Below are 27476 nucleotides of genomic sequence, written 5' to 3'. Positions count from 1 at the left end.
AAGAGGCTCCACTTGAGCCAAAGCTCTATGCTTCAGTCCAGGACCCCACAGCACTGTGTACTGGGATTACAAGCATGGCCTTGTTAACACTAAGGCATTATTACCTCATTTTCCGCTGGCCAGTGTCCCTCGTATGTACATATGGTCCTCCAGGATATTAGCAGAGAGAGTGGTCATGGTTTAAGCAGGACTTGAACATGCCTAGATACTCTACTACGATACCATGAAACTCTTAGTTCAACCTCCAACACCTCCCTTCTAGGAACTTGTGAACTAATTGGGGAGAAAAGCAATACTAAGATCTAAAATACTGTAAGATAAGGATCAAAGGAATGGTTTAAGAAATCAGAGAAAGAAAAATACACTTCTGATTAGTTGGCATGGTGAGGGAACTTTGTGAAGAATGAGATTTCTGCATATAAAGGAAGAATTTTTTCAAAAATAAATGTATAAGGTACAAGTGCATTTTCTCACATATATAGATTGTGAAGTGTCCAGGACTTTTTAGGGTATCCATCACCGAAAGAGCAAACATCATACCCATTAAGTAATTTCTCATCATCCACCTGCTTCTGTCCCTTCTTTCTTCCTAGTCTCCACTGTCTATCATTCCATACTCTCTTTTTTTTTTTTTCTTTTTTTTTTTAAAAGGAGTCTTGCTCTGTTACCCAGGCTGGAGTGCAGCGGTACAATCTCAGCTCACTGCAACCTCTACCTCCCAGGTTCAAATAATTCTCCCACCTCAGTCTCCGGAGTAGCTGGGATAGGCGTCTGCCACCATGCCCAGCTAACTTTTGTATTTGTAGTAAAGATGGATGTTGGCCAGGCTGGTCTCAAACTCCTGACCTCAAGTGATCTGCCCACATCGGCCTCCCAAAGTGCTAGGGTTACAGGCATGAGCCACCACACCCAGCCTCGTCGGTGGTTTTAAACCATGTTCTACATGAGCAAATACATATTTCTCCAAAGACTCAGAAAATGCAAAAATCAAAACAAATTTTAAAATTAACATTATAGTTATACCTTTATTTTACCAATATTCAATAATTTTTTCAGAATGAAAGTATTACCTCCAAATTTCTCAACTGCTTTCTCCACTGCATCACTGATTTGCTGTTCATCTCTCACATCAACAATACATGGCAAGGCCTTTCCTCCAACTGCTTCAACTATAAAGGATACAAAACCAAAAAGCATTAAAGCATTTAATACATTTCTTTTTTATTTTTATTTTATTTTTTATTAAAAGATGGGGTTTCACCATGTTGGTCAGGCTGGTTTTGAACTCTCGACCTCAGGTGATCTGCCTGCCTTGGCCTCCAAAGTGCTTGGATTATAGGCGTAAGCCACTACACCCTGCCTAAATATTATACCTTTGATTCCAACGTCACAGTCAAAAGAAAAAGTACCCTGTTTCAGAAAATCAATATAATAACTCTATCTTACCACCAGTGACTCTGCCATATAGTAGGACAGACTAGCTAGGCCAATACTATTAAAAAACAAAAGCAAAGGTTTCCTGGGGGTTTCCTTGTAGTTTTTTTTAAAAAGCTAAGAAAGGAAGTTTTTTGTTTGTTTGTTTTTGTTTTGTTTTGTTTTTTGTTGTTGTTGTTGTTTTTTTCCGAGACGGAGTTTCGCTCATGTTACCCAGGCTGGAGTGCAATGGCGCGATCTCGGCTCACTGCAACCTCCGCCTCCTGGGTTCAGGCAATTCTCCTGCCTCAGCCTCCTGAGTAGCTGGGATTACAGGCACGCACCACCATGCCCAGCTAATTTTTTGTATTTTTAGTAGAGACGGGGTTTCACCTTGTTGACCAGGATGGTCTCGATCTCTTGACCTCGTGATCCACCCGCCTCGGCCTCCCAAAGTGCTGGGATTACAGGCTTGAGCCACCGCGCCCGGCCTTGTTTTTGTTTTTGAGTCAGAGTCTCACTCTCTTGCCCAGGCTAAGGTGCAGTGGCACAAACACAGCTGACTGCAGCCTCAATTTCCCGGGCTCAAGTGATCCTCCCACCTCAGCTTACCAAGTAGCTGGGACTACAGGCATGCACCACCAGGCCCAGCTAATTTTTCTATTTTTTGTAGAGGCACGGTTTTGTCATGTTGCCCAGGCTGGTCTCGAACTCCTGAGCTCAAGTGATCCACCTGCTTTGGCCTCACAAAGTACTAGGATTACAGGCATGAGTCACCTCACCCAGCTGAAAGTAATTTTAAAAAACTTTTTATTGTGGAAATATTCTAAAGTATACAAAAATGTAAAGATAACTATAACAAGCCAGGCACGGTGGCTCACGCCTGTAATCCCAGCACTTTGGGAGGCCGAGGCGGGTGGATCACGAGGTCAAGAGATCGAGACCATCCTGGTCAACATGGTGAAACCCCATCTCTACTTAAAATACAAAAAATTAGCTGGGCATGGCGGCGCGTGCCTGTAATCCCAGCTAATCAGGAGGCTGAGGCAGGAGAATTGCATGAACCCAGGAGGCAGAGGTTGCGGTGAGCCGAGATTGCACCATTGCACTCCAGCCTGGGTAACAAGAGCGAAACACCGTCTAAAAAAAAAAGATACTATAACAAACTAATAAGAATCCATCACCTATCTTCAGTGATTGTTAGTTTTGCCAGTTAAGATGTTTATCTTTCCTTTCCCCTATTTTATTTTTGCTGGTGTGTTTTAAAGTAAATCCCTTGGCTGATGCCCTTTTTGTCCTCAGCCCACCCACACCCAGGTTAAAAAAAAAAAGCAAAAAAGCAAATCCCTAGGCCGGGCGCGGTGGCGCAAGCCTGTAATCCCAGCACTTTGGGAGGCCGAGGCGGGTGGATCATGAGGTCAAGAGATCGAGACCATCCAGGTCAACATGGTGAAACCCCGTCCCTACTAAAAATACAAAAAATTAGCTGGGCATGGTGGCACGTGCCTGTAATCCCAGCGACTCAGGAGGCTGAGGCAGGAGAATTGCCTGAACCTGGGAGGCGGAGGTTGAGGTGAGCCGAGATCACGCCATTGCACTCCAGCCTGGGTAACAAGAGCGAAACTCCGTCTCAAAAAAAAAAAAAAAAAAAAAAAGCAAATCCCTGATATCATTTCACTCATAAGCACTTCACATGCATTCCTCTAACTTAACCACAGAGCTCTGAATATGACTAACAAAACCAGCAATGTCAACTAAAGTTGAATTTTTAAGCCCCCTCTCCTGGCTCTGTGTCTAGCACCATGCCTTAAATAGAAGCATGTGATAATTATTTGTCAACTAAAAGTATTAAAATGACTTGCAAACTGTGCAGGGAATAAATAACATGGAAAGCTTTTTCAAAGAGTTCACACCACTCACCAATCAAATTCCTCTCCACTCCACTCCCTAACTCCCCTTCCCATCCAAGAACCATTGCCCTCATAAAACAAGATTTTTCTTTTTTTTTTTTTTTCCGAGACTGAGTCTCACTCTATCACCCAAGCTGGAGTGCAGTGGCGTGATTTTGGCTTACTGCAACCTCCACCTCCTGGGTTCAAGTGATTCTCCTGCCTCAGCCTCCTGAGTAGCTGGGACTACAGGCGTGCACTACCATGCCTGGCTAATTTTGGTATTGTCAGTAGAGACGGGATTTCTGCTATGTTGGCCAGGCTGGTTTCAAACTCCTGACCTCAGGTGATCCACTCATCTCAGCCTCCCAAAGTGCTGAGATTACAGGTGTAAGTCACCTCACCCAACCATAATATTTTTAACTGGAGACTCTCATATTGCTTAAAAGTGCTGGAAGAGAAAAATGGTCAGAAGCACTGCCCCAAGGTGACAACATAAATACTTCTTTAATTAGATAAAATTATTTTCAAGGTAGCTTTCAAATAGCTTTAACTGAACTCTCCAGCAAATTCTCCATATATTGAAACCACTAGGAGGACATCTCATCAAATGGCACTGTCACACTCACTTTCTTCAGCAGCAGTATAGATTGTGCCTGGAAGTTTTGGGTGTGGGTGGGTGGTCTTTGCAGCAATAACAATATTTGCTCCATCCTTTGCTGCTTTCAGTGCAATAGCTTTGCCAATGCCACGGCTTGCACCCGTGATAAAAATTGTACATCCTGCTAGCCTCCTAAAACAGAACAAACATCACCTTATTAGAATACCCAATTATTTACTGACAGGTATCAGAAGCTCATGCATATTTTCATATTATATGTTTCCTCCTCTGAAATTTTCTCTAAACCCTCCCCATGCTCATCAAATGGCAGATAACGCCACTGTACTCTCATGGCACAATGACAAATTATTTATGACAACTGCAGTTGGCCAGTCTTGCTGTGATTTGGCAAACAAAATCTGTTTAAATGCAAAGTAAGTCTTAAAGAGAAGGGAAGAATTATAAAACAAATTACATAAACATGCATTTTTCCCCCACAGAAAAAGTGTTAATAAAGCTTTTTTTTTTTTGAGTGTTGGGATTATGAATAAATTTTATCATATTATTTATATTCTTTAATATTTTTCAATTTTTTTTTACAATGACTAAATACCACTTTGAAGAAATTATCTAAAAACAAATAGTTGTTCAATGAATGCTCATAAAAGCCAGGGTGGAAACAACCCAAATGTCCATCAGCTGATGAATGGATAAGCACAATGTGGTGTAGCCATGCATACAATGAAATATTGTTTAGCAATAAAATATTGTTATGAGCTACAACATGGATGAACCAAAATCATTCTGCTAAGTGGAAGAAGCCAGTCACGAAGGCCCACATATTATATCATGCCATTTATATGAAATGTCCAGAATAGACAAACCTATAGACACAAAGATCAGAGATTATCTAGAGCTGGGAGTGGGAGGGATTGGGGGCTGACCATGGAGGGTTGAAGCATTTCTTTCTGGGATGATGAAAAGTTTTTAAAATTGTCTGTGGTGATGGTTGCACAACTCTGTGAATATACTAAAAGTCGATGAATTGCATATTTTAAATGGGTGAACAGTATGTTACATGAATCGCATCTCAAAAGAGCTGTTAAATAAACAAACCGAGAAGAATCGCAAATTGCTGAAGGTTGATCTGAAATATTCTGATTCAAATGTGCTGACGGTTCCCTGAGCCCTTTTCATTATTTGTGTGCTTTGTTTTTTTTTTATATTTTTATTTTTTAAAATGGAGATGAGGGTCTCACCATCTTACCAAGGCTGGTCTCAAACTTCTGTATTTTATTTTATTTTATTTTTGAGACAAGGTCTTACACTGTCACCCAGGCTGGAATGCAGTGGTGCAATCATGGCTCACTGCATCCTTGAACTCCTGAGCTTAAGTGATCTTCCCATCTCAGCCTCACAAGTAGCTGAGACTACAGGCACACACCACCATACCCAGCTACTTTTTTAAATTGTTTGTAGAGGCAGGGTCTTGGTATGTTACCCAGGCAGGTCTCAAACTCCTGGCCTAATGTGATCCTCCCACCTCAGCCTCCCATCATTTCATTAAGTTCAGTTTCTGCTTACTCAGTTGCTAAGTGAGAAGGAGACATCTAAAATAATTTCCTAGTAAACTCATAAAAAAGAATAAAATAATAAAGTAAGATAACAGCAAGGAAAAGCACTTTCTTCTTTACTTTCTAAGGGTGAATTTAAAAGTCTGCTTAAGGAAAAGAATGGAGAGTGAAGAGCAAAAGTGACAATGACAAAGGAAAAGGTATGACCTGAGATTGGTAATATATTAGCAGGTCTCTTAATAAAAGAACATAAAGCTCTTGCATGACTTGAGAGGATTACACTCCGGAAGTAAGAGGTCAGAGGTAAAAATGGGAATCGGTTTTAAAATGAGGAGTAACTAGTTTGGTGAGAAGGAGGAAGAGTGATCATGCCACTGCACTCCAGCCTGGAGACAAAGCAAGACTCTCAAAAAAAAAAAAAAAAAAACTTAGCCAGGCATGGTAGCACACACCTGTAATCCCAGCTACTCGGGAGGCTGAGGCAGGAGAATCACTTGAACCCAGGAAGTGGAGGTTGCAGTGAGACGAGATCGCACCACTGCACTAAAACCTGGGCAACAGAGCAAGACTCTATCTCAAAAAAAAGAAGGAAAGAAAGGAAGAGTAGATCACGGTTTAACTCAGAGGCTGACAGAGCAAGACTCCATCTCAAAAAAAAAAAAAAAAAAAAAGAAAGAAAGATAGATCTTGGTTTAACTCAAAAGCTTATCACAAAAATGCAAAAGCCTTAAGAGACTGATAACTGGTTTCACAAACGTTTCTTTTTTTTTTTTGAGACGGAGTTTCGCTCTTGTTACCCAGGCTGGAGTGCAATGGCACGATCTTGGCTCACCTCAACCTCCGCCTCCTGAGTTCAGGCAATTCTCCTGCCTCAGCCTCCTGAGTAGCTGGGATTACAGGCACACGCCACCATGCCCAGCTAATTTTTTGTATTTTTAGTAGAGACGGGGTTTCACCATATTGACCAGGATGGTCTCGATCTCTTCACCTCCTGATCCACCAGCCTCGGCCACTCAAAGTGCTGGGATTACAGGCTTGAGCCACCGCGCCCAGCCCACAAACGTTTCTTCATGTTAAATAAATAGTGTAATCAAAGTACATACGCAACATGAAAACTGTGGAAAATATTTGTTAACATGATAAAAGACAAAATTTTTTTTTTTTTTTAATTGAGATGAGTCTCGCTCTGTCACCAGGCTGGAGTGCAGTGGCGCAATCTCGGCTCATTGCAACCTCTGCCTCCCAGGTTCAAGCCATTCTCCTGCCTCAGCCTCCCAAGTAGCTGGGATCACAGGAGAGCGCCACCACGCTTGGTTAATTTTTGTATTTTTAGTAGAGACGGGGTTTTACTGTGTTAGCCAGGATGGTCTCGATCTCGTGACCTCGTGATCTGCCCACCTCGGCCTCCCAAAGTGCTGGGATTACAGGTATAAGCCACCACGCCCGGCCTAAAGACAAATTTTTAAAATACACAGAGCCCTCAGAGATTAATCAAAAACCTCATTTGTTGCCAGGCACAGTGGCCTGTGCCTGTAGTCCCAGCTACTCAGGAGGCTGAGGTGGGAGGATCTCGTGAGCCCAGGAGTTCTGGGCTGCAGTGTGCTATGCAGATTGGGTGTCCGCAATAAGTTCGGCATCAATATGGTGACCCCCAGGAGCGGGGGACCACCAGGAGGGGTGAACCGACCCAGGTCGGAAACGGAGCAGGTCAAAACTCCTGTACTGATCAGTAGTGGGATTGCACCTGTGAATAGCCACTGAACTCCAGCCTGGACAACATAGGGAGACCGTGGCTTAAAAAAAAAAAAAAAAAAAAAAAAACAGCCGGGCGCGGTGGCTCAAGCCTGTAATCCCAGCACTTTGGGAGGCCGAGGCGGGTGGATCACGTGGTCAAGAGATCGAGACCATCCTGGTCAACATGGTGAAACCCCGTCTCTACTAAAAATACAAAAAATTACCTGGGCATGGTTGTGTGTGCCTGTAATCCCAGCTACTCAGGAGGCTGAGACAGGAGAATTGCCTGAACCCAGGAGGTGGAGGTTGCGGTGAGCCGAGATAGCCATTGCACTCCAGCCTGGGTAACAAGAGTGAAACTCCGTATCAAAAAAACAAACAAACAGCAACAACAAAAAACACCTCATTTGTTAAGCCAGGCAAATACAAAGATACACAGATGGCTTTAAACCATGGTTTCTCAACATCTGCACTATTGACCTTTTGGACTACCTAATTCTTTGTTGTAGGGACTGCTTGCATTGTAGGATGTTTACCAGCATCCCTGTATTCTATTCTCGAGATGCCATTAGCATCCCCATTCAATTGTGACTATCAAAAATCTTTTTATATATTACCAAATGTTCTCTGGGGATCAAATTGTCCCTGGTTTAAATATACAAAAAAGATCCAAATCCACACTTCTGATAAATGCAAATTTTAACAATAATGAGATGACACTTTTTTCTCTAGTTAGATTTTCATCATTAACTATTTTGCAGCTAGCCAACATGTGGGATTAGGAGATCTCATTTTTTTTTTTTTTTTTTTTTTTGAGACGGAGTTTCGCTCTTGTTACCCAGGCTGGAGTGCAATGGCGCGATCTCGGCTCACTGCAGCCTCCGCCTCCTGGGTTCAGGCAATTCTCCTGCCTCAGCCTCCTGAGTAGCTGGGATTACAGGCACGTACCACCATGCCCAGCTAATTTTTTGTATTTTGAGTAGAGACGGGGTTTCACATGTTGACCAGGATGGTCTCGATCTCTTGACCTCCTGATCCACCTGCCTCAGCCTCCCAAAGTGCTGGGATTACAGGCTTGAGCCACCGCGCCCGGCTTCATTTTTTTTTTTTTTTAATGGTAACAACGTTTTTTGTTGTGCAGCAGGGGCTGCTGTCCCATTATCATGGTCTGTGCCAACCCATGGAAGCCTTGGCATATATACACAAGTAAAACTGTAGGCTTGAAGTCTTTAGTTTTTAATCCCATTTGGTTTTTAGAGGAAATCGAGATTGAGAATAAGACCTCACATCTTGGAAACATGAAGAGTAAATTGATGCACACATCACATTAGAACGACACTTATTGTAGACATATTTTCTTCTTTAATATACGACTGCTAACTTTCTGAAATGTTTACTGTCAGTATTAAAGCTTTGGAAATTATCGCAAAAAAAACCCAGCAACCACCTTTAAAAAGGTCAATTACATTCTGGAAATTTTCAGTAAATAGGAAGGCATAGAATGAAAAAAACTGTTTTCTGTTCACTGGCATTGGTTTTCAAAATGATAGCCTACCAAACTGAGTGTTACCTGGGTGAAAATGCAGCCTTTTAAAACAGGTTGCATTGTGATATAGTTCTGTGTTTGTGAACCTGAAAGAAAAATTTTTCAAGATCATGAACCTAATTTACCATGTGGAAAATCACTTAAGAAATAGGGGGGGAAATTCACAAAGAGGACCTCTCTCTTTCTTTTTTTTTTTTTTTTTTTTTTTTTTTTTTTTAATGTGGAACGCTTCATGAATTTGTGTGTCATCCTTGCACAGGGGCCATGCTAATCTTCTCTGTATCGTTCCAATTTTGTGCTGTCAAAGCAAGCACTGGGTCCCTCTCTTTCTATAAACATGAGCCTTAAAAAAAAAAGACAACAATGACTTAATTTAAAGTACTAAGGTGAGAAATAAGGGACCTGGGTTCTAGTTCTGGATAGATAATTAATTTATATAATTCAGTAAGGCCTCTCTGAATCTAAAGTATCCTATTAATAAAATAGGAAAATGAAAGTTAGGCAAAAGAAAAGAATTAGAAAATCTTAAGTTTCCTATAAGGGTAGGAGTCAGCAAAACTCCTCTGAAAGTGTCAGAGGGAGCCATGGTGGCTCAGGCCTGTTGTCCTGGTGCATAAGGAGCCGAGACTACCAGTTCAAGGCCAGCCTGGGAAACATAAGAAACTCTCATCCGTTAAAAAAAAAAAAAAAAAATTGGCCAGGCGCGGTGGCTCATGCTTGTAATCCCAGCACTTTGAGAGGCCAAGCAGGTGGATCACCTGGGGTCAAGAGGTTGAGACTAACCTGACCAACATGGAGAAACCCCGTCTCTACTAAAGTACAAAAATTCACCGGATGTGGTGGCACATGCCTGTAATCCCATCTACTTGGGAGACTGAGGCAAGAAAATCACTTGAACCCGGGAGGTGGAGGTTGTGATGAGCTGAGATCATGCCATTGCACTCTGGTGTGGGCAACAAGAGAGAGACTTGGTCTGTGGTCCCCACCACTTGGGAGGCTGAGGTGGGAGGATTGCTTGAGCCCAGGAGGTTGAACCTGCAGTGAACTCAGATCATGCTGCTGCACTCTGGCGTGGGTGACACAGTGAGACCCTGTAGTTCAGAGTGGCTGGGGAGGCCTCAGGAAACACAATCATGGCAGAAGGTGAAGGGGAAGCAAGGCATCTTCATCATAAGGCAGCAAGAAGGTGAAGTCAGGAGATCTCTTTTATCTTTTGGTTGTGTACCTCTTCTGGAGGGTTATGTGGCAATATCTATCAATATAAAGTGCATTTACTCTCTCTCTCTCTCTCTCTCTTTTTTTTTTTTTTTTTTTTGAGATGGAGTCTCACTCTCTCACCCAGGCTGGAGGGCAGGGTAGTGGCACCATCTCAGCTCAGTGCCATCTCCACCTCCCAGGTTCAAACAATTCTGCCTCAGCCTCCTGAGTAGCTAGGATTACAGGTGCCTGCCACCAGGTCTAGCTAATTTTTGTATTTGTTATTTTGTATTTTTTTTTTTTTTTTTTTTTTTTGAGACGGAGTTTCGCTCTTGTTACCCAGGCTGGAGTGCAATGGCGCGATCTCGGCTCACCGCAACCTCCGCCTCCTGGGTTCAGGCAATTCTCCTGCCTCAGCCTCCTGAGTAGCTGGGATTACAGGCACACACCACCATGCCCAGCTAATTTTTTGCATGTTTAGTAGAGACGGGGTTTCACCATGTTGACCAGGATGGTCTCGATCTCTTGACCTCATGATCCACCCGCCTCGGCCTCCCAAAGTGCTGGGATTACAGGCTTGATCCACCGCACCCGGCTCTTATTTTGTATTTTTAATGAAGATGGGGTTTCACCATGTTGGCCAGGCTGGTCTCGAACTCTTGAGCTCAAGTGATCTGCCTGCCTCTGCCTCCCAAAGTGCTGAGATTACAGGCGTGAGCCACTGTGCCGGGCCACATTTACTCTTTGATCCAGCAATTTCACTTCCAGGAGTTTATCCTATATATACACTTACATATGTGCAAATAGATAAATACAAGTATAATCATGGAAACAAAGAGAGTGCCCAGAAAACTGTAAAGTCTAGTATCCAACAATAGGGAACAGGTTAAATAAACAAGGGTATTATTCATATACAGGTTAAGTAATCCAGTCTGAAAATCTGAAATCGCAAACACTTCTGGAAGCAAGCATTTTGAACAATAGATCCTCAAGCTGTTACAGAATATTATGCAACCATTCAAAAGGAAGAGAGCCAGGCACGGTGGCTCCCACCAGTAATCCCAGCACTTTGGGAGCCTGAGGCAGGCGGATCACAAGGTCAGGAGTTGGAGACAAGCCTGGCCAATATGGTGACTCCGTCTCTACCAAAAATACAAAAATCAGCTGGGCCTGGTGGTGCGCAACTGTAGTCCCAGCTCCTTGGGAGGCTGAGGCAGGAGAGTGGCTTGAACCCAGGAGGTGGAGGTTGCAGTGAGCCAAGATCACACCACTCCATTCCAGCCTGAGTGACAGAGCAAGACCCCATCTCAAAAAAAAAAAAAAAAAAAAAAAAAGGAAGAGGAAGATCTGCATGTACTAAATATGTATGTCCCTGGGGCACAGTGGTGCATGCCTGTAATCCCAAATACTCCAGAGGCTAAGAAGGGAGGATCATTTGGCCTAGGAGTTCGAGGCTAGAAGCCAGCAGTGTGGGCAACATGGGAGACCCTGTCTTAAAAAAAAAAAAAAAAAAAAAAAGCAAAGAATGTCCTAACACATACCAACTAAAAGCAATAGAGATTGCTATTATTTTTAAGAAGGTGTGTGTGAGTGTGTGTGTGTGTCTGGATGTATACAAAATATGTTACACATGCACAAAATAGAAACATAACATAAGGTAAATGAGGGACTAGAATTTATGGATGGGAGACTCACTTTTTTTTTTGAGACCAAGTCTTGCTCTGTCACCAGGCTGGAGTGCAGTGGCGCAATCTCCGCTCACTCCAACCTCCGCCTCCTGGGTTCAAGTGATTCTTCCGCCTCGGCCTCCCAAGTAGCTGGGACCACAGGCGCGTGCCACCATGCCCGGCTAATTTTTGCATTTTTAGTAGAGACAGGGTTTCACCATGGCCAGGATGGTCTCGATCTCTTGACCTCGTGATCTGCCCGCCTGGGCCTCCCAAAGTGCTGGGATTACAGGCATGAGCCACCGCACCCGGCGGGGGAGACTCACTTTTTACCCTCTGCTCTTTGAACTGTTTTAAGTCTTTGGCTATACGCATGTATGTTTCAGGCAAATTACAAAATCTGTCAACACATCGCCCAACTCAAGATACCCACACCTTACATAAACCAGAAAGTAGAATGGTGGTTGCCAATGCATGAGCAGAGTGGGGTAAGAGGAATTGTTCAATGGGTAGAGTTTCAGTTTGCAGATGAAAAAAGTTCTGGAGATCGCACAACGCTATGAATCTACTTAACACTACTAAAGTACACACTTAAAAAATGGTTAAGATGGCAAATTTGATACATATTTTAACACAGTTTTTTAAGATAAAAAAAATGCCCAAAAGATACTCATGTTTTCAGATCGGTTTAATTTGTTTCTAATTTGGAAATCCCTTTTCAAACACTCCATTATTACTCGAGCATTGAGCGTTCGGAACAAGTGCAAACTCAAACTCTGGAGCTGTTCCTGCGACCTTTCACCTAGAACTCGGCCAGCCAAGTCCTCCTGCTAAACTCCAGGGAGGGCCGGCACTGGGGGCGGCGGGGTGACCCACCCTCGGCCCTTTACCCGTGGAAAAAGTTTCCACACGGCTGGCACCCATAATACAAAACTTTGTGTTCCTTTTCACACATTACCGCTGATTCTCTCGGTGCACAACGCCCAGCGTGGACCACAGCTCTGAGTGTGCCCAGGCAGCCTCTTTGACCTCCCACCACCGCGTCGGCCAGCCCAGGCGATCCACGGCAGCCCCACCGAGACGCGCCCTCCTCCCGACAGGGTCTCTCCCCGCGCCGCTCGCACCGCCTTACCCGGTGTTGGGTAACATGATTTTCGTAGATCAGAGGAGATAGCAGGGACAAGGGCGGCGGAGAGCGGCGAGTGAAAGACCGACAGTCCCTCCGCATTTATCCCCGCCCCGGCCCCAGAGGCCCCGCCCCGAGGCCTTTGAGGGAACTGGTGCGCTGAAAAGCCGGGATCGCGGAGTGCGCCTGCGCACGTAGTGAGCCTCCGGGGCTCCGCTTCCCGCTCAGCTGCCTCCCAGCCTGATCCCTGAGAGCCGCTCTCCGCGCAGGCGCTTTGAGGTACAACTCCGCCCCGCCCCTATCACGGGTCCTAAGGTGACAATCAGTCTCTGGTCAGCGCCTAGCGTCTGGGGAGCGTCAGCCACCACTTCCGCCTTTTCTCGGTCTCTACTGGTTTCTCCTCGCGCCGCTATGATCCAGCGCCGGCTCCGAACTGGGAGGGTGACTGAGCCCCGCGCTAGGGTCTGGCCTCTCCTTGGAGGACCCTCTGGGGCTGCTTTAGCTTCGGGTCTTCTAGACCCTGCGTCCGAGCCTGGCGCTCCCTCAGCCCCTCCTTAGGAACGCTTGCCCTCGGCAGAAATTGCCTTTGTGACTACAGCCGGCCCGCGTCGCGCTTCCACTCTCCCGCCGAATCTGGACCCACGCCAGCCTCGCTTCGTGCGGCAGTAGATAGCTTGCGTTAGGGCGCCGGCTTCTCGGAACAGAGCTCTTTGCAAAAGTCGCGCGGAAGAATTCACAGTCAGAAGCTGAACTTGCAGAAGACATTTTTACTTCTGGAATGAGTGTTGAAATGAGATCAATTCTGGCATTCAGTTTCGCTTTTGGGATTACGCCCTGGACTAACTCAGGCTACCCTGATGAGCTGAAGACTGGTATATTTGAAAGAAGACACGAGGAACTCTTTTGTTATTTTGTAGGGATAGAACAGGACCTGAGGAGATTATTATATGAAGACTAAAGAAACTAGCCTGGGGATGGCTTATGTACGCTGTCCTTTGTTTTTGTTTTGTTTTGTTTTTTTGAGACTGAGCCTCGCTCTGTCGCCCGGGCTGGAGTGCAGTGTTGTGATTTCGGCTCAATGCAACCTCCGCCTCCCGGGTTCAAGCTATTCTCCCTCAGCCTCCCGAGTAGTTGGGACTACAGGCACACGCCACCACGCCCGGCTGATTTTTTTGTATTTTTAGTAGAGATAGGGTTTCACCATGTTGGTCAGGCTGGTCTCGAACCGACCTCAAATAATCTGCCCGCCTCAGCCTCCCGAAGTGCTGGGATTACAGGCGAGAGCTACCGTGCTATAGCTTTTGCTACCTTTGTTATAGGCCCTAAATGACTCTATTTACTCATGCATATCACCTGCCCGACTCCTATAGGCACCTGAATTTATTATTCATGATATGGTCTTTAGAGACTCCAGAGGAATTTAGAAATATATTAGCATCTACTAAGTGATGATGCTGATCACCTGAGATACAGCAGAACAAAAAAAGACAAGATCTCTGCCTATGGGAGGTATGAGTAGCCAGTGTGTTCTTTAGACTGTTTTAGGTATTAGGTGTTTTTTTAGAAAGAGTGTGATAGAGACTGTTAGATGAAAAAACTTACTCTCCTCTCATCCCTAGGAGCATTCGCTGAAGGGTGTATATATCTGTCGAATAGAGTGAATTATTGGTGATGAGGTGGCATTTCCTTCATATGTAAAATGTTCTCTCCTTTTTGAAAGCCGCAATGTCCTCAGTCTGTTAGATTCCCCTTTCTTGAATTTGTGTGCTTCTCTTTATTTCCATTTGTTAGAGAAAGAGAGCTCAACTAAGATGCAAAACAAAAAACCTTTGCCAATTTTTCAGTCATAACATTGCTATTTTGTAAGCCTAAATACCTGTACTTATACTATATGTATATTTTGGGATGGCTTTCACAGAAGCCAAATTTATTCCTAAATTTAAATTAGAGGTAGTTTTACTAAGGAAGTTTAAATCTACTGTATTCAGTACTTTGGCTAGGGTTAACTTAAAGTGTGATTTGGAGTTACCCATGACCTATTTCATTACCTTGATTAACCTAGCATTAGATTAATACTAGAGGTGGGGAATAGGTGAAGAAGGAGAGGACTTGCGAACCTAAATAGATCTTCATTTTAGAAGGTGAATAATTTTGGCTTAGAAAGAACGCTTCTGACTGCAGTGTGAAGAATAGTTTGTGAGTAAATAAAGGCAGATAAGCCATTTAAAAGCCCAGAGTAATGTAATGTATAAGAAAAGTAGTAACCTGAACTAAGGCAGTAATAGTGGGAATGAAAAGACATACTCAAGATATGAAATGATAAGACATACACTCAAGATACGGAACCCAGCAGATGCAACTAATGATTAGATGTAGGGGTTAAGAGGGAAGGTGGTATCAGTGGTGACCTCCAGATTTCTGGTGTAAAGTCCTGACCACAGTCAAGATTAGGGACATAGGAACAGGAGTTCTGTGGCAGATCTCTGTTGTCCCCCAAAATCATTTTGTCTTCATCCACAGTAATAACGTTTTGGCTTTGTTACTCTTGCATGAGATTTCTTGCCAATGGAATGTCAGCAGAAATTAGTTGGGTAACCTTTATATTACTTACTTAAAAGAATATTGCTTGCCTCCACTTTCTCTCTTTCCTCCTTCCTGTGAGTTGGGACATGGACATGGACCTCAGTTAATCTTCATCTTACAAATGAAGACACTACCTTAAAACAGTGGTTCTCGGCCGGGCACAGTGGCTCAAGCCTATAATCCCAGCACTTTGGGAGGCCGAGGCGGGTGGATCACGAGGTCAAGAGATCGAGACCATCCGGGTCAATATGGTGAAACCCAGTCTCTACTAAAAATACAAAAAATTAGCTGGGCATGGTGGCACATGCCTGTAATCCCAGCTACTCAGGAGGCTGAGGCAGGAGAATTGCCTGAACCCAGGAGGCGGAGGTTGCGGTGAGCCGAGATCATGCCACTGCACTCCAGCCTGGGTAACAAGAGCGAAACTCCATCTCAAAAAAAAAAAAACACAGTGGTTCTCAAACTTCAGCATGCATCATAATCACCTTTGGGGCTTGTTAAGAAATAATTTGCACAATATGGTGGTTCCTCAAAAAAATTAAAATGTAGTTTCTATATGGTCCAGTAGTTCCGCTTCTGATGTATACCCTAAAGAATCAAAGAGATGTAGGCCGGGCGCAGTGGCTCAAGCCTGTAATCCCAGCACTTTGGGAGGCCGAGGTGGGTGGATCACGAGGTCAAGAGATCGAGACCATCCTGGTCAACTTGGTGAAACCCCGTCTCTACTAAAAATACAAAAAATTAGCTGGGCATGGTGGTGCGTGCCTGTAATCCCAGCTACTCAGGAGGCTGAGGCAGGAGAATTGCCTGAACCCAGGAGGCGGAGGTTGCAGTGAGCCGAGATCGCGCCATTGCACTCCAGCCTGGGTAACAAGAGCGAAACTCCGTCTCAAAAAAAAAAAAAAAAAAAGAAAGAGATGTTTGTATACCCACGTTCGTAGTGGGATTACTTACAGTGGCCAAAAAGTAGAAACAACTCAGGTGTCCATCTGTGGATGAATGAATGCATATGGTATGTACATACAATGGAATATTATTCAGCCTTAAAAAGGAAGAAAATTCTAACATATCCTACAACACAAATGAACCTTGAAGATGTTAAGTTAAATAAGTGAGTCACAAAGGACAAATACTGTGTGATTCCATTTACTTGAGGTAAATAGAGTAGTCAGATTCATAGATACAGAAAGTAGAATGATGTGGTTGCCAGGGTTGCGGGGAGGAGGAAATGAGGTGTTACTGTTCAGTAGATGTAGAGTTTCATTTTTGGAAAGTGAAAAAAGTTCTGGAGATAGGTAGTGGTGATGGTTGCACAATGGTGTGAATATACTAGATGCCACTGAACTGTATACTTGGGTTCAGTTGGTAAATTTTATGTGTATATTACTGCCATTTTTTAAATGTTAAAAAACACACACTCCTGGACTCCATTCCTAACTTCTGATTTAGTAGATTAGGGATGGGACTGAGAATTTGCTGATGCTGTTTGTCCAAGGAAGACACTTTGAGAACAACTGACTCAGGTGTGATAGAGAAACAAGACATAAGGAACCTGGATCCCTGAATGACCTCAAAGGACAGAGCTTCCTTTTCACCCTGGGCCGTAAACCTACCTCCAGGCTGTTATGAGAGAAATCAACTTCTTTTTTTTTTTTTTTTTTGAGACGGAGTTTCGCTCTTGTTACCCAGGCTGGAGTGCCAGGCTGGAGTGCAATGGCATGATCTTGGCTCACCGCAACCTCCGCCTCCTGGGTTCAGGCAATTCTCCTGCCTCAGCCTCCTGAGTAGCTGGGATAACAGGCACGCACCACCATGCCCAGCTAATTTTTTGTATTTTTGATAGAGATGGGGTTTCACCATGTTGACCAGGATGGTCTTATCTCTTGACCTCGTGATCCACCCGCCTTGGCCTCCCAAAGTGCTGGGATTACAGATGTGATCCACCGCGCCCGGCCCAGAAATCAACTTCTGTCTTGTTTGAACTATTGTATTTTTTGAGGGAGCTTCTTTTTTACAGCACCTTAACCTGTAAATTAATACTTGCCCACTGCAGGAGAAAACAGGCATCTCAAACTCAGTAAACTCATCAGAATTGCCATGTGCTCTGGTTTGGATATGGTTTGTCTGCACCAAAACTCATGTTGAAATTTTATCCCCTTCGTGATGGTATTGGGAGGTGGGGCCTAGTGGGAAGTGTTTGGGTCTTTGGAGCAGATCCGTCAGCAATAGATTAATGCCCTCCCTCTAGGTCAAGGGTGTTCTTCCTCTCCAGGGAATGGGTTATTAGCTCCTATGAGAATGGGTTGTTAAAAAGAGTCTGGTTTCCTTGGCTTTCTCTTGCTTCCTCTTCTGCCATGTGATCTGTTTGCATATGCCTGGTCCCCTTCCACTTTCCAGCAGGAAGTCCTCACCAGAAGCTTAGCAGATGCTGCTGGCTCCATGCTTCTTGAACCTCCCAGCCTGCAGAATTGTGAGTCAAATAAACCTCTTCTCTTCATAAATTACCCAGTCTCAGGTATTCTGTTACAGCCACACAAAACAGACTAAGGCACCATGGGACGCTCAAATGAAGATGTTGCCAAGCAACTGTGAGCAGGCACATCAGATATTTGAGCTGGAGATAATACATTTGATGGCCTTTACCATGCAGATTTTGAAAAACATGGATGATATTCCCCAGTGCATGTTAAATAATAACTCTCCATTTCTCCCTCCCCACTGGCCCTGGTAACCACCACCTTCTACTTTCTGTCTCTATGCATTTGACTATTTTACATACCTCATGTAAGTGGAATTAGACTGTATTTGTCCACGTCACATCACAGACTTTGTGGCTTAAAATAACAGAAACGTATTCTCTTACAGTTCTGGAGGCCAGAAGGATGATACCTATTTCACTGGGTTGTAATCAAGGTGTCAGTGAGCTATGCTTCCTCTGGAGGCTATAAAGGAGAATTCATTTCTTGTCTCTTACAGCTTCTGGTAGCTGTCAGCATTGCTTGGCTTGTGGCTACATCCCTCCAATGTGCAAGGCCCACACCTTCAAAACTCTCTGTTTAATCTGCACATTGCCTTCTCTTTGTGCCAAATTTCCCTTTCCCTTTCTTTACCCTTTTTTTTTTTTTTTTTTTTTTAAATAGAGACAGGGTCTTACTGTGTTCCTCAGGCAGTTTTGAACTCCTAGGCTCAAGCAATCCTCCTGCTTCAGCCTTCCAAAGTACTGTGATTACAGTGTGAGCCACTGCACCTGGCCCTCCCTTCCTTTTTTTTTTTGTTTTTGAGATGGAGTCTCATTCTATCACCCAGGTTGGAGTGCAGTAGTGCATTTCAGTTCACTGCAACCTCCGCCTCCAGAGTTTAAGTGATTCTCCTACCTCAGCCTCCCAAGTAACTGGGATTACAGGCGCGTACCATCACACCTGGCTAATTTTTGTATTTTTAGTAGAAATGGGGTTTTACCATGTTGGTCAGGCTAGTCTTGAACTCCTGACCTCAGGTGATCTACCCGCCTTGCCACCCAACAAAGTGCTGGGATTACAGGTGTGAGCAACCGTGCCCAGCCCATGCAAAGACCCTTTTCCAAATGTAACATTTATAGTTTCCAGGGAATAGGACCTAATGTCTTCAGAAGTCATTATTCATTATTCATCTGCTACTCTCAGGGAGATTGTACAGTGTGAAGTGAGAAGAGGATCAAAGGCAAAAATCTGGGGAAAAGATTTCAAAGAAATTGGTTTAAAAAAATCCAGTAAAGAAGTGAAAACAAATGGTTTCAAAGCTAGATGTCTTGAAAGTCAGATAAGTCTCACTCATTTCACTCCTTCTCACCTTGATAAAATCCACCTAAAAATACAACATATTTTCTTGACAGACCACTGGCTACAACACATTCTCCCAGCCAATTTATCTCCCTTAAGTTTTGGTTGTATCCAACAGTAATCTAATTTGGCTAATTTAAACCAAATTAAAGGGATTGGGAAATTTAGAATTCTGGGATAGTTTATATAACTTAAGGAAGAGTTGAACAACTAAACTTGGCAATGGGAACCAGGGTAATTCCATGATCCTCAGCAGCATGATCTTCTTTCTAGAGTACATTGTAGGTGGCTTCCCCTGTCTTCTCTGTGTATCTGTTCAAGCTTCAAATACTAAGACAATCTAGTACAATGGTTTTGTTTTGTTTGAGATGAGATCTTGCTCTGTCACCCAGGCTGGAGCGTAGTAGCATGATCATGGTTCACTGTAGCCTCAATCTTCTGGGCTCAGCCTCCCAAGTAGCCAGGACCACAGGTATGCGCTACCACACCTGGCTAATTTTACTTTTTATAGAGACAGGGATCTTACTATGTTTCCCAGATTGGTCTTGAACTCCTTGCCTGAAGTAGTCCTCCCACCACACAGCCTTCCAAAGTGCTGGGAAATATTTCAACCCATAAATCAGTTGGCCAGGGCCAGGGACACAAGTGGATATGGACATATGGGGAAGTAATGAAACATCGCATACCTACCTATCACAGGTCATTTAAGCTGTGTAAATGTAGAGCAAGTAAATTGGCATTCATAATTCTGGGAAGAAAGGGATCATAAAACTTTCTATTTTATAAGGTTTGGGATGGTTAATACTGAGTGTCAACTAGATTGGATTGAAGGATGCAAAGTATTGATCCTGGGTTTGTCTGTGAGGGTGTTACCAAAGGACATTAACATTATATACATACACACCCTGTTAGTTCTGTCCCTCTAGGAACCCTGACTAATACAAGGCTTAATTAAGGCTTCTCTTTCTGGTATGTAGTGTTATAGGTGGGTTGAACATCTATTTGCATAGAACCGAAAGACCTGAAAAAAAAAATCATTATCTAACCCATTCTCTCTGAGATTTGAAGACAGAAATATCTTTTGAGGCCAGGCATGGTGGCTCATGCCTGTAATCCCAGCACTTTGGGAGGCCAGGGCAGGCAGATCATTTGAGGTCAGAAGTTCAAGACCAGCCTGACCAACATGGTGAAACCCCATCTCTACTAAAAGTTGGGCATGGTGGTGGGTGCCTGTAATCTCAGCTACTTAGGAGGCAGGAGAATCACTTGAACCCCGGAGGTGAACATTGGAGTGAGCCAAGATTTGCGCCACTGCACTCAGCCGGAGGAACACAGCAAGGCTCTCTCTCAAAAAAAAAAAAAAAGAAGAAGAAGAATAAAAGAAATATCTTTTGCAGAGATTCTGACAAATGCCTAGTGGCAGAAAGTATAAAAAGCTCCTAAAGTAATATTAACTTGAAGATATGGGACATCTAGGCTCATGCCCAGGGCTCCACATGAAAACCTATGAATTCAAGGAAGTACATATATTTTCATGGCAGCATTATTCATAATAGCCAAAAGGTGGAAACAAAACAAATGTCTATCAACTGAAGAATGAATAAACATGATATGGTGTATGTATTTAATAGAATATTATTCAGCTATAAAAAGGAATGAAGTACTGATACATGCTAAAATATGGATGAACCTCAAAAACATGGTGTTACATGAAAGAAAGCAGACACAAAAGGTCACCTATTTTATGATTCCGTTTCTATAAATGTCTGTAATAGGCAAATCTGTAGAGATAAAAAGCAGATCGGTGGCTGCCAGAGGCCAAGGGAAGGGGATAATAGAGAATAATTGCTTAATTGATAAAGAGTTTCCTTTTAGGGGGATGAATATGTTCTGGGACTAGAGAGAGGTAGTCATACAACCTTTCTCTGTGGTAATTATACTAAATGTCACCGAAATTCTCCCTTTAAAATTGTTAATTACATATGTGAATTCCACCTCAATTTTTTTTTAATTTAAATATAAATAAGGTGCAGTGGCACATGCCTGTAATCCCAGCACTTTAGGAGACCAAGACAGGAGAATTTCTTGAGGCCAGGAGTTCGAGACCACCCTGGGCAACATAGTGAGACCTTATCTCTACCAAAACAATTTTTTTTCTTTCTTTTTTTTTTTTTTCCGAGACGGAGTTTCGCTCTTGTTACCCAGGCTGGAGTGCAATGGCGCGATCTCGGCTCACCGCAACCTCCGCCTCCCGGGTTCAGGCAATTCTCCTGCCTCAACCTCCTGAGTAGCTGGGATTACAGGCACGCACCACCATGCCCAGCTAATTTTTGTATTTTTAGTAGAGACAGGGTTTCACCATGTTGACCAGGATGGTCTCGATCTCTTGACCTTGTGATCCACCCGCCTCGGCCTCCCAAAGTGCTGGGATTACAGGCTTGAGCCACTGCACCCGGCCCCAAAATAATTTTTTTAATTAGCTGGACCTGGTGACATGTGCCTGTAGTTTGTCTGTAGTTCCAGCTACTCAGGAGAGCTGAGGAGGGAGGATCACTTGAGCCCAGGAGTTTGAGGGGGCTGAAGCAAGTTATGATTGCATCACTACACTCCAGCCTTGGTGACAGAATAAGACCTTGTCTCAAAAAAAAAAAAAAAAAAATTATGGAAGAAAAATTTTGAACAGAATGTGACTGATGCAGAAAACTCTTTAAGACCCAGCCACCTTTTTACAGTTCTACTTTGGAAAACAGTAGCTAAGCAATGAAGAATAAACCAGCTCAAGCAACAGAACATGACTCCATCTCCACAAAAATGAAAAAAATTAGCCATTAGCCAGATGTGGTGGTGCATGCCTGTGATCCCAGCTACTTGGGAGACTGAGGCAAGAGGATTGCTTGCACTTGGGAGGTTGAGACAGCAGTGGGCTGTGATCATGCCACTGCATTCTGCCTAGGTGACAGAGTGAGATTCTGTCTCAAAAAACAAAAGTGAATCAATTATAAACTAAAAAATGAAGGTGTAACTTGCATGACTATCTTGGGCACCAGTAGGATCTGGCAAAAAAGAAAAATCTACGAAAAACTTCTCCAGTTCTCATTCTCCTTGGATTTTGGAAGCAGAATTGATGTATGAATTGAGAAATATACCAAAGTTCTTTAACAATTTGTGGAGGAGAGTGGTCTAATAAGTTAATTTTGCATTCTACAAGGTGATAATTTTGTTATCTTTTCATGTGGAATGTCCACCAACCTCTTCTGGTAGTTTCATAAGTAAGTAGAAGCAGATGCATTGGAGGTTCATGTGAAAAATCCAAGTGTGGTTAGTAGGAGCAATCCAGTATTTAGAAAATAAGACAGCAAGTAGTAAGTCAAGGACACAGAATGAGGCAGCAAGAAGTCTAGCAGTAGGAAACACGTTGAAATCTGGACAATAAGTAGTTGGGCATTTCCCTCCCCCCGCCCCTTCCCCTCCTCCAGTAGTTGGGTTTTAACCACAGAGGTTGGGGAGAGCTGCAATCTTTAGGAAATGACTCATATGATTATTTCAGGTGCTATCCCCAAAACAGGTAAGACAAGGATGTCGCCGGGTGCGGTGGCTCAAGCCTGTAATCCCAGCACTTTGGGAGGCGGAGGCGGGTGGATCACGAGGTCAAGAGATCGAGACCATCCTGGTCAACATGGTGAAACCCCGTCTCTACTAAAAATACAAAAATATTAGCTGGGCATGGTGGCACATGCCTGTAATCTCAGCTACTCAGGAGGCTGAGGCAGGAGAATTGCCTGAACCCAGGAGGCGGAGGCTGTGGTGAGCCGAGATCGCGCCATGGCACTCCAGCCTGGGTAACAAGAGCGAAACTCCGTCTCAAAAAAAAAAAAAAAAAAAAAGACAAGGATGTCTACTTTAAGCACTTATAGTCAACATCGTACTGGGGGCTATAGCCAGAACAATTTGGTAAGAAAAAGAAGAAAAGCACCCAGACTGGAAAGGAAGGAGTAAAACTATCTTTACTTGCAGAAGACATGATCTTCTATCTAGAAAATCCTAAAGAATCCACAGAAGAACTATTGGAGCGAATAAATGAGTTTACTAAGGTTGTAGGAGACAGTATATTAAAAAATCAACCTTGTTTATGTACACTAGTAATAAATAATCCAAAAAGGGAGTTAATAAAATTTCATTTACAAGAACATCAAAATGAATAAAATACATGGAATAAATTTAGCCAAAAAAATGTAAGATTTGTACACCAAAAACTACAAAAGAAAACTATAAAAGATTGCTGAGCCGGGCTCGGTGGCTCAAGCCTGTAATCCCAGCACTTTGGGAGGCCGAGGCGGGTGGATCACGAGGTCAAGAGATCGAGACCATCCTGGTCAACATGGTGAAACCCCGTCTCTACTAAAAATACAAAAAAATTAGCTGGGCATGGTGGCGTGTGCCTGTAATCCCAGCTACTCAGGAGGCTGAGGCAGGAGAATTGCCTGAACCCAGGAGGCGGAGGTTGCGGTGAGCCGAGATCGTGCCATTGCACTCCAGCCTGGGTAACAAGAGCGAAACTCCGTCTCAAAAAAACAACAACAACAACAAAAAAAAAAAAAAAAAAAAAAAAAAAAAAGATTGCTGAAAGAAACTAAAGAAGACCTAAATAAATGGCAAGGCATTCAATGTTCATGGACTTAAAGACTTAAAATTGTCAAATTACAATACTCCTCAAAGCAATCTAGAAATTTAATACAATCCCTGTCATGGCTATGGTAGCTTTATTCATAGGAAAGGAAAAGCCAGTCCTCAAATTAATGTGGACTTGTGAGAGATCCCCAGTAGCCAAGATAATTTGAAAAAGAACAACAAAATTGGAGGATTCACATTTCCTTTTTTTTTTTTTTTTTAATTGAAACAGGGTCTCACTCTGTCACCAGGCTGGAATGCAATAGCACAACCTCGGTTCACTGCAACCTCCACCTCCTGGGCTCAAGTGATCCTCCCACCTCAGCCTCCTGAGTAGCAAGGACCACAGGCATGCGTGATCACACCGCTAATTTTTTGTATTTCTGGTGGACATAGGGTTTTGCCATGTTGCCCAGGCTGGTCTCAAACTCTTGAGCGCAAGTGATCCATCTGCCTCAGCCTCTCAAAGTGCTGGGATTACAGACGTGAGCCCTAATACCCAGCCCACACTTCAAGATTTTAAAACTTACTCTAAAGTTACAGTAATCAAAAATTGGAGCAGTGACATCAGCAATATGATGGAAGAGGATCTTCCAGCACTTGTTCTCTTGTGGAAACATTGTATTAGTCCATTTTCATACTGCTATGAAGAAATACATGAGACTGAGTAATTTATAAAGAAAAAGAGGTCTAAGGAACTCACAGTTACACATGGCTGGGGAGGCCTCACAATCATGGCAAACACAAAGGAGGAGCAAAGGCATGTCTTATATAGTAGCAGGCAAGAGAGTGTGTGCAGGAGAACTGCCTTTTATAAAACCATCAGATCTCATGAGACTTATTCACTATCATGAGAACAGCATGGGAAAACCTGCCTCCACAATTCAATTACCTTTACTGGGTCCCTCCCATAATAACCACATGTCGTGCTACAATTCAAAATGAGATTTGGGTGGGGACACAGACAAACCATATCATTCTGTCCCTGGCCCCTCTCAAATCTCCTGTCCTCCCATTTCAAAACACAATCATGCCTTCCCAACAGTCCCTCAAAATCTTAACTCATTTCAGCATTAACTAAAAGTCCATAATCCAAAACCTCATCTGAGCCGGGCGCGGTGGCTCAAGCCTGTAATCCCAGCACTTTGGGAGGCTGAGGCGGGTGGATCACAAGGTCAAGAGATCGAGACCATCTTGGTCAACAAGGTGAAACCCCGTCTCTACTAAAAATACAAAAAATTAGCTGGACATGGTGGCTCATGCCTGTAATCCCAGCTACTGAGGAGGCTGAGACAGGAGAATTGCCTGAACCCAGGAGGCGGAGGTTGCGGTGAGCCGAGATCGTGCCATTGCACTCCAGCCTGGGTAACAAGAGCGAAACTCCGTCTCAAAAAAAAAAAAAAAAAAAAAAAAAAAAAACCTCATCTGAGACAAGGCAAGCCCCTTCTGCCTATGAACCTGTAAAATCAAAAGCAAATTAGTTACTTTCTAGATACAATATGAGTACAGGCATTCAGTAAATACACCCATTCCAAATAGGAGAAGTTGACCAAAATGAAGGGGCTAAAGGCCCCATGCAAGTCCAAAATCCAGTGGACTAGTCAAAGCTTAAAGCTCTGAAATGATCTCCTTTGATTCCATGAATCACATCCAGGTTACAGTGATGCAAGTGGAGAGTTACCATGGTCTTTGACAGCTCCACCTCTGTGGCTTTGCAGGGTGCAAACTCCCTCCTAGCTGCTTTCACAGGCTGATATTGAGTGTCTGTGGCTTTTCCAGGTACACAGTGCAAGCTGTTAGTGGATCTAACATTCTAGGGTCTAGAGGATAGTGGCCTTCTTCTCACAGCTCCACTAGACAGTGCCCCAGTGGGGACTCTGTGTGGGGGCTCCTACCCCAAATTTCCCTTCTACACTGCCCTAGCAGAGGTTCTCCATGAGCGCTCTGCCCCTGTAGCACACCTCTGCTTGGACATCCAGGTGTTTCTCTACATCCTGTGAAATCGAGGTGGAGGTTCCCAATCCTTAATTCTTGACTTCTTTGCACTGCAGGCACAACACCATGTGTAAGCCATCAAGACTTGGGGCTTGGACTCTCTGAAGCAATGGCCTGAGCTGTACATTGGCCCCTCTTAGCCATGGCTGGGACAGAGGGCACCAAGCAGCAAGGCCCTGGGCCTGGCCCATGAAACCATTTTTTTTTTTTCTTTTTTTTTTTTTTTTTTTTTTGAGACGGAGTTTCGCTCTTGTTACCTAGGCTGGAGTGCAATGGCGCGATCTCGGCTCACCGCAACCTCCGCCTCCTGGGTTCAGGCAATTCTCCTGCCTCAGCCTCCTGAGTAGCTGGGATTACAGGCACGCGCCACCATGCCCAGCTAATTTTTTGTATTTTTAGTAGAGACGGGGTTTCACCATGTTGACCAGGTTGGTCTCGATCTCTCGACCTTGTGATCCACCCGCCTCGGCCTCCGAAAGTGCTGGGATTACAGGCTTGAGCCACCGCGCCCGGCCCATGAAACCATTTTTTTCCTTCTAGGCCTCCTTGTGATGGAAGGGGCTGCTGTGAGGAACTCTGAACTGCCCTGGAGACAAATCCCCATTGTCTTGACAATTAACATTTGGCTCCTGGTTACTTAGGCATATTTCTGCAGCTGGCTTGGATTTCTCCTTAGAAAATGGTTTTTCTTTTCTATCACATCCTCCATCTGCAAATTTTCTGAGCTTTTATGCTCTGCTACTCTTTTAAATACAAGTTCCAATTCCAAACCACACCTTTGTGAATGAACAAGACTGAATGCTTCTGTGAAAATCACTAAGCTAAAGGGAAAAGTCAAGCTGGAACTGCTTAGGGCAAACCTGTCTCCCATTCTATTCAGTCATCCCTCTGCTCAGTGAGATAAAGGCATATTTGATTTCCTCCTTCAAAAGACTAATCAGAAACTCAAGAGAATGCAACTATTTGTCTCTCACCTAGCTGTGCATTTTTCCTGGCCATTTGTCTCTGTCATCTTATGTATAAAAATGCAGATTCACTGAGCCAGACAAAGGCATAAATGAGTATTTTTCCCTACCCTCCTCTTACAGGAAAATTGTGTATGTCTCAATATTCTGCCCTTTCCCCTTCAAATTTGGAGCCCTAAAAATCATCTTTGGAGAAAGGCATATACCTGTCTCCCCGGTGTGCGTTCTTAACTTTACCAAATAAACCTCCTAAAATGATTGAGAGTTGTCATTTTTCTTGATTCACATCTGATACTCACAGAGGGATCCTGAGTGAAGATGACCCAACCTGCAGCAGCTCTCCCATCGTTGCTTGGTACAAGCTTGAGCACCTTATAGCTAAAACCAGTAGGATGATTACCTGAAGTCCAGGACTGCTTTCCTCCAGGGATCCTTGATCTTCCACCATTTTTCAGTTGGGGGTCTGAGGTTTATTTGCTGCTAGAAAGACTCCTTTTTGAGGATGTTTCTACTTGCTTCCATCAAGGAAGGTGAGCCTGTCTGCTTCCGCATTGGTGGAGACTGGTCTTCAGCGTGGGCCCCCATCACTAGGTAAGAAACCAGTTTGGGATTCTTTCTTGCAAATTCTTTTTAAATCACTAAAGTTAGCATTAACAACCAGTGAGTGTTAATTTCTGCTTATACTTAGAGTGCTCAGAAA

The 27476-nt window shown here is 43.8% G+C and overlaps 1 protein-coding gene and 1 pseudogene across 4 annotated transcripts in view; both read right to left on the bottom strand.

Moving 5' to 3' along the window:
- The window catches only part of HSDL2 (hydroxysteroid dehydrogenase like 2), an 87420-nt gene extending 74531 nt beyond the window's left edge, over positions 1 to 12889 (bottom strand). Inside the window, exons 1-3 of one of the 4 annotated variants that reach the window (XM_074395182.1) lie at positions 12754 to 12889; positions 3932 to 4095; positions 1071 to 1169 (exon numbers count right to left, since the gene is read on the bottom strand). In XM_074395182.1, coding sequence (XP_074251283.1) covers positions 1071 to 1169; positions 3932 to 4095; positions 12754 to 12770 — 280 coding nt within the window. In that variant the 5' untranslated portion in view covers positions 12771 to 12889. The remainder of the gene's footprint in view (positions 1 to 1070; positions 1170 to 3931; positions 4096 to 12753) is intronic. The other 3 variants (XM_074395181.1, XM_039475122.2, XM_039475123.2) reach the window with 3 other exon arrangements.
- On the bottom strand, positions 8972 to 9071 carry LOC120366450 (U6 spliceosomal RNA; annotated as a pseudogene).
- Positions 12890 to 27476: the final 14587 nt, after the last annotated feature.

This window comes from Saimiri boliviensis, chromosome 2 (assembly GCF_048565385.1).
Source record: "Saimiri boliviensis isolate mSaiBol1 chromosome 2, mSaiBol1.pri, whole genome shotgun sequence".
NCBI lineage: Eukaryota > Metazoa > Chordata > Mammalia > Primates > Cebidae > Saimiri > Saimiri boliviensis.
Note: the sequence above shows the minus strand (reverse complement) of the source record. Positions and strands in the feature narration are given on the sequence as shown.